Source organism: Cebidichthys violaceus, unplaced genomic scaffold (genome assembly GCF_023349555.1).
Source record: "Cebidichthys violaceus isolate CVI_PGR_0920_01 unplaced genomic scaffold, fCebVio1.0.p SCAF_13, whole genome shotgun sequence".
Taxonomy (NCBI): Eukaryota; Metazoa; Chordata; class Actinopteri; order Perciformes; family Stichaeidae; genus Cebidichthys; species Cebidichthys violaceus.
The window spans coordinates 15,633,246-15,640,287 of NW_027176296.1; the positions used below are offsets into that span (position 1 = coordinate 15,633,246).

Below are 7,042 nucleotides of genomic sequence, written 5' to 3' on the forward strand. Positions count from 1 at the left end.
TAGTAAATAAACGTCCATGTCCACCGCGAAATAATATCAACCGAAAGATAACTCCCCTGTGAAAAAATACAAAGTGCATTCCAGTCCTTTATTGTATTGTTTGTGCATTGATTTGTGTTAGTTTACGCCGATTTAAGACACTAAAACGTTGGAGAAGCCAGGAAGTGTCGTTAGATAGTGCCGCAGCGCCCTCTCGTGGCTTCATGCTAGCATGACAACTGACGCTCGTGCTGAGTTCAAGATACAGAGGCGGCTGTCTCGTGCGAATGTACCGCGACGACGTTAATCCATCGCGCCAAAAAAAAAAAAAAGGTTAGCGGGTCTCATTACCAGAAGTGCACTTTTTAAATGAGCCTCCCACCGAGCTGTGGGTGATGGCGTCACACGCAGAAACGAGTCCTCAGTGGAAAACAACGGTTATAGTGAGCTCCTCTCTCCAGGTCGGTGTTCAGCTTCACTACGCTGTCACACATTTGAAGTTTGCTCTCAGGTGTGAAGAATATGAGTTTGCTATAGAGTCAGAAATTTACTTTTTTTGTGGCTGTTGGATTCCAAAATGTAGCAACCACTCAATACTTGTTTGTTTTGTCTGGCAGTGAATCAAACCTAGCGGCTAGCTGCACGTGTTAGCATTTGTCTGACGCTAATTTGTGACCCTGGTGTGCTAGTTGGCTACCTTAGCTAGCTTAAAGCTATAACACAGACGACACGCTGCACGTGCGCTAGGATAACAACAGTTAGGGAAACTTTACTGTTCAACTTCATCTAATTGTCTTTATTTGTTTTTTCAGAACCATGACATAAACAGGATTTTAAGCGCGCAGCAGCACCGAATCAGGTTCTCAGACGGCGTTGAGTCTGGAGCCTTTATTTTCCCGCTGTCAGGTAAACGCTGCTGTTAGCCAAGTTATCAACATGAGACACACACACACACACACACACACACACACACACACACACACACACACACACACACACACACACACACACACAGAGTAGTGCTTCGATAGGCTGCTATTAGACCCTTACCTGGTCTATAAAGCGGACCACAAATGCAACAACGGTGCCTCACAGTCAACAAGTGATATTTAGTGTTCAGGTGAATGAGGTGGACCGTTTGTAACTTATTTGTCTAGGTACTGCATTTCTGTTGGTTGACCCCCAAGACCTCCTGGAGCATTTTGAGGAATCTGGACTCATCGAGAGGATAAAGACTTTCGTGCAAGTACACAGGAACAGTTTCCTACTCCTGTACGCTCCCTTTAATGGGAAAAGGGAATTGGAAGTCTTATCGGTGATTCAACACAGGTACTTCCTTAAGTTATCAACCTGGCAGAGTGTCGCCCTCTTGTTTTGTTAATGTTATGGTAGCGTCATGATTCTGAGATTCATATTTTTTTTTGTCTTTTTCAGGTTCTTTGGCAGCAGCCTCAGGATCCTGCCCGTGCGAAACAACGCAGAGCTTGTTAAAGGAATGTTGACGATTGCCAAGGTAAAGATGCAGGCTTAGTTGTGTGGTAGCTCTTGATGATGATGATGATGATGATGATGATCTGGACGTGCTGCTGTTCCCTCGTGACGCTCTGAAGTTAGCCGAGGCTCCTCTGTCTGCAGGCCACCAGTAAGCCGCACGTAGACGGTATCCGTGACCGGATGGCTCTGGCTCGGGCTCACGTCATCGAAAGCAGTCCGGTGTGGGAGATGCTGAGAGACATTCTCTGAAGCGCCGCATGTGATCCGGCATGTTCACGCACTTAATGTTTTATTTGATGCTAAAGTACAAGTGTTACTTGGTAAATATACAAAAGCAAATTTAAAAGATGTTTCAATATTTTTAGCACGGTTCTATTTTTCTATTACAGAAAAGGCATTAAAAAAAAAAGGAATATTTTTTTTTGGTTCTGCATGTTTCAGTCATGTTTCAGTTTTTGAAAATATCCCGGCGGTCTGAAGTGACACCTGGGTTCAGTTCTTCCGCTTCTCCTCCGTGATCTCCTCGATACGGACGATGAGACTCTCCATCAGGTCGAACGTCACCAAAGCGCTCTGCAGCACCTGTGTGGCACATGGCAACAGTCAGCATGCTGATCCTAACAACAACAACAACAACAACAACAAAAAAGGTCAAAATGCTAATTAAAAGGAGAGAAAGTGTCTTCACCTGGTGCTGGACCTCTGGGGACATATCGGACCCTTCCTCACGTCTCACCGCCACGCTTTTTAACACTCCGGTGGATCTGGCAGCCTCTCTGGCTTCTGCAAGAGTAAAATGGAGAAGGTTCACAGCGCGGAGAGGTTATTTCAATGTCTAGTTGCACAGATTAGCAGCTAACGCCGACCTTTTGCTTTCAGCTTCTGATCCCCCCTCAGTGCCTTCAGCTCAGAGGAATAATATCCTCTTGATATGCCGATGCACACGCGCAGCGTCTTCAGGTATTCCTCTTTGATCCCGCTCAGCTCTTCCCACACATCTGTCTGAGGGGGGGGAGGAGTAGAGCATCAGCTTAGTGCATTAACCAGGATGAAGAGCTGTGGAGGCATTGAATACGTTTGACTTACGGCGCTCCTCAGTTCTTTGTCTCTGATGAGGAGGTAGCGGAGGAGATTCAGACTCTCCATCACCCTGACGGACAAACACAGACTCAGTCTGGATGAAGTGCTCCAGTTCTCACAACCACAGACCTATTTCACATATAGGCCCGAACATATACGAGCAGGCCTGTCTGCCTGTCTAACTGTTGGTCGTCTTACTGACCTGTCCATGCTGTGAAGCAAATCTGTCTGAGCGCCTCGTGGCAAACTCAACACCAGTCCCAACAACGAGAGAAGCTCCTCCCCCAGGAACCCGTTGTTGGCATTACCCGGCTGGAGGAGAGTCGTCGGATTAAACGAGTGAGAATAAAATCACCACCGACGCAATCAAGACCACGGTCAAATACAGAGGCAGGCCCTTCTAAAGCCGTACAAAACGCAATGTTAAATATCAATATTAATGATTTTTGTCTCACCTTCATAGAAAACTCAACTTGATTCTTGATGTTCTTCACTATGTAACTCTCGACTCCTGCATGGTTGCTGGTTTTTAACATGCACCTGCAACACAAGACATGACTTCAGATGAGATGTAGCTGCAGAAAATGCCAAAGAGAAGAAAGACGGAACATGAACGTTTGGTTCGGCGTTCTCTCTCTTCTGCGGTCCTCTCACCTGAAGAACTTGTGCTTCGCTTCAGCGTCTAATTTGTCGATGAAGAGCTGAAAAACCCGCAGACCCGATTCCCTCTGGGTTGACAGAAAAGACGAGTCAACAAGTTGGTGCGTTTTTTTACACACCAACGGATGTAGAATACGCTCCTCTCATCAAGCATCACTGTGCACTCACCAAATGCTGCATCGGGCAGTCGGTAAGAACCTGCCTCAGGTTCTGTGAATCACAAGATTCTGTAGATCAGCATCCCGGCTTAGTTGTAGTTGTGTTTTATTCAAAATATCACCATATTTAAAAAGAAGTTCAAGCCTGATCCTACAGCAGATCTGGTTTAAATAACATCAACCAGTCTAAGAATAAATGCTCATTTTAATGTGATTATTGCTGCTTTTAATGCCGTTGAACAGGCTGACAGGCTCGTCTTACCTGTGGCACACTGTAGAAGCTCTTCAGTTCCAGCAGACTCGCTGGGAGGCTGTTGTCCTGCACACTCTCCAAGCTCTTTGCATACAGCGCCTGTGTGGAAAATTACACACAATTATGGCCCAAAAAAAAAAAAAAAAACCCCGCATAACCTCCGCTTCCTCATTCTGCGCGTCGGCGCGTTCTTACCAGTCCTTTGAGCAAGTGCGATTCCTTTTTGCTGTCGAGGAAACCGGATTACAGATTACACGAGGAAATCAATTTTTTTTTTTAAAAAAAACGACAAAGATTCAGTTCACGTTGTACTCAACGGCGTACCTGCTGAGCAGCTGATCGATGTAGTCCATGTTGCACTGAAGAACGAACAGAGGACTGGAACAGCAGGAAACAAACGTCACTTGTTTTGTCAGAGGACAGTGAAAAAAAGAATGTGAATGTGCGTCGTCTGTCAGTCTGATCTCACCTGAATACTGCCGGAAAGCTGTGGATGCCGATGAGCTGGACGAACAGCAGATAAGCCAGACAGGCTCTGGACTCCGTGGACTGACTGCTGCTCCTCTTCAGGGGGCTGAAGAACAGCAGCTCTGACGGAGACTCTTGGATGGCAGGCAGTGTGACCTGCAGTGACGCACGGCGGCGACATCGCTTAATTAAGAAACCAAGTGAACGACCGCTTTGAAAAAAAACGTAGCTCTTACCAGGATCTCTGTCGCAAAGAGCCACAGGGAGGATTTTCTGTCCCGGGTCAGTTCGGCCTCGAGCAAAGGCTCCCTCAAGCTCCTCATGCAGCTGCAGAACATCACAACCAAGCCTTTTTTTTTTATTTTATTTTTTACAGATGTTATTAGTGCTTATCCACGATTTTAATTTTAACCACGTACTAAAATGAGAAGTGGTGTTCTTTAGCCTTTCTTTACTAAAGCAAAAAGAACAAATCTACACCAAAACATAGGTACAAATGCACAGAAATAAAGTAAAAAAATCTCAAACAATAATCTATTAACATCCCATCACTCTGCCTTTTTAGGTCAACCAAAACATAGCGACAAAAACCTACAACTTGAGAAGCTCGGTCCTCAGCTCCTCATCCCCAGCGGTGGCCTTTCCGTTCCTCCCCTTCACCTCCTCTACGAACGGCCTGGCGAACGCGGCCAGGGCGCTGCAGCAGCGGCACAGGCCGTGCGCGTCGGCCTCCTCCTGCTGCCGGCTGTACGGCACGGGCAGCCGGGACAGCTGCTGCTGCAGGGCGGTCAGAGCCGAGCCCACGCCGGCTGCCTTCCCGTCACCCAGCCGCAGCAGCGCTGCTCGAGAACACACGGTTGTTGTTTGCATCGGTGCCCAGCAGGGGGAGACAGACCCCCACATTATGAAGAAAAACAACTGTTCGATCAGCAATAAAGTCTGCTCAGTGGCCAGTTTATGAACTACCTAACAAATGCAGTCGAATACTCAATCCTCCCTTCATCAAGGTTCGTTATACTTACAAGTGTTTCTATTATTTTGTCAACCCCATTTATATCAAGGAGGGCAGGCTAAATAACAGGAACGCCTCTCCTCTACCGGGAAAAAACGTCATTGCGTCGTGAGTCGTGTTACCTGTTTGAAGATGGGGAACCAGGGCTAAGATGGTCTCAGAAACGGCCCCCGGATCAATGTCTTCGATCAGTTCAAGCAAGCTGCGCAGGAGTTCGTCGGGCCCGCAAGTCTGCACAACAGAACAAGACTTTACATCTGACGACGCGTCGGAGGCACGCCTCTCTTTCTAGAGGAGTTGTGTGAACCCGTACCGTGGTCAGATGTGCGATGGCAGCCTGGCAGCGATCGAGACTCTCCTCCTTTTTAACCACTTCGTTCAGAAGAGGTGCCATGAGAACGCATCCCATGCACCTCACGATCCCCTAAGGGCGAGAGAGAGAGAGAGAGAACGAGCGACCATATGTATCACGCTATCGTGGGTTACGCTGTAATTAAAAAAAAAAGGGCCTGGAAAGTATGATGTCATTTGGTACGAGGGAAAATAGGAATGTCCTTGACAGAGGAAAAAATAAAAAAAATGACTGAAAGACACAAGCAATTCATTAGAACATACATCATGCACATGTTTTATCTCTCCTCTGTGTTCAAAGCCAGGGATTTCTTCATCTGGTAATCAATCGTTTGAACCCGGTGGGATTGTTTTAGCCCCGGAAGGAAGCAGGAAAGGAGCACGAGCTTCTGAAAGTAGGCTGCACACAACTGCGTGAGGAGCGGAGAGATGTGTGGGGACAAACCAAGGGCACTTAGAGGAGCGCCGTATCGAAAAAAGGATTACCAGTGGAGCGAGAAATCTGACTGAATATCTTGCTTGGTTTTCCTCCCCGCACCTCCGGGGTCAAGGGGTCGGCAGCAAGGCCCAGAGCGCACGGCGGCTGCATGTCGACGCTCAGCAATAGGCTGGGTAGAGCAGGGAAGTGGCCGCTGCTGTCCGCTCCAGTGGCCGTTCAGTACATACGTGTGGTGTGACTGTGTGTGTGTGTGTGTGTGTGTGTGTGTGTGCTTTTAGTGCTGTATGACAGTTTAACACTGAACGTCACTGTCACAGCGTGTGAGGTGTGAGTAGAACTATAGTCGGGACAGACGGCGGAGCAGATCCGTCTCTGTCGGTGGTGTTGATGGAGGTGGAACTACCTGGTTTTTGTCCTCCTGAAGGAATTTCAGTAGTTGTCCAGAGTCCCCCTGGGTGAGACATGCAGATCCCAAATTCTTGAACTGCTGGTAGTCCTCTGGCTTCAACTTGTCCTCTGGAGTATTTTGCTAAAATGGAGGCAGAACACATGTTAGTTATCGCCGGCGTCGGCAGATTTTTTTATTCTCAGCACAAACCACAAGAGACGAATACTTAAATGAAATCGATTCTTTTCTTCTTTTTTTTTTTGTATTTTGATAAGTCGGGTCAGTGACGTGGAATGAAGACCGTTGGCAACTCATGGCTCAAAGTGGGCGTGTCATTTGATTGATTTCTTAAAGAGTGCACTCAAAGGCCCCACTGGCATCATCATGAAAGCTGAGGATGAGTAAGACCGCCTCAGCTGAAGTTGTATTAAAATGATAGAACATTGTTGACTTACCCATCTGTGGATTACGTCCTCCACCTGATCGTCATTCGCCATCATCTCCTCAGCCCTCGCAGGCAATCCTATTATCAATACGTCTTTTATTCAAAGGCTCCACAATAGACGCCTTTGACAGCTATGAGAACCGGTGTCAGCGCCGGTATCTAAATGACCCAATGTGTAGCTCTCCTGGTGACGAGAGGGAGAGACAGACAGAGAGACAGAGAGAGAGATTGTCTGTAAGGAACCAGAACATAAACCTCTTATCTCCCTTTGTGCTTGACATGTAATAGGATTAAACCAGAGCACTTCTGTGTGGT

At 47.2% G+C, this 7,042-nt stretch overlaps 2 protein-coding genes across 2 annotated transcripts; one reads left to right on the plus strand and one right to left on the minus strand.

Annotated features, from left to right (window-relative positions):
- Window positions 1–174: 174 nt before the first annotated feature.
- On the plus strand, window positions 175–1,890 carry LOC137870532 (protein SPO16 homolog). Its single transcript, XM_068707918.1, has 5 exons — window positions 175–440; window positions 792–885; window positions 1,137–1,308; window positions 1,414–1,492; window positions 1,615–1,890. The coding sequence occupies exons 1-5, from the start codon at window positions 375–377 to the stop codon at window positions 1,720–1,722; spliced, it is 519 nt and encodes a 172-aa protein (XP_068564019.1). The 5' UTR covers window positions 175–374; the 3' UTR covers window positions 1,723–1,890.
- LOC137870614 (glomulin-like) lies at window positions 1,829–6,779 on the minus strand. The gene is made up of 18 exons (XM_068708015.1): window positions 6,738–6,779; window positions 6,298–6,423; window positions 5,418–5,528; window positions 5,227–5,335; window positions 4,688–4,931; window positions 4,329–4,419; window positions 4,094–4,248; window positions 3,949–4,002; window positions 3,820–3,850; window positions 3,634–3,723; window positions 3,382–3,423; window positions 3,208–3,281; window positions 3,009–3,093; window positions 2,756–2,865; window positions 2,560–2,623; window positions 2,340–2,475; window positions 2,162–2,256; window positions 1,829–2,055 (listed from the first exon to the last, which is right to left on the minus strand). Exons 1-18 carry the CDS (start codon window positions 6,777–6,779, stop codon window positions 1,966–1,968), a joined length of 1,749 nt encoding a protein of 582 aa, XP_068564116.1. The 3' UTR covers window positions 1,829–1,965.
- Window positions 6,780–7,042: the final 263 nt, after the last annotated feature.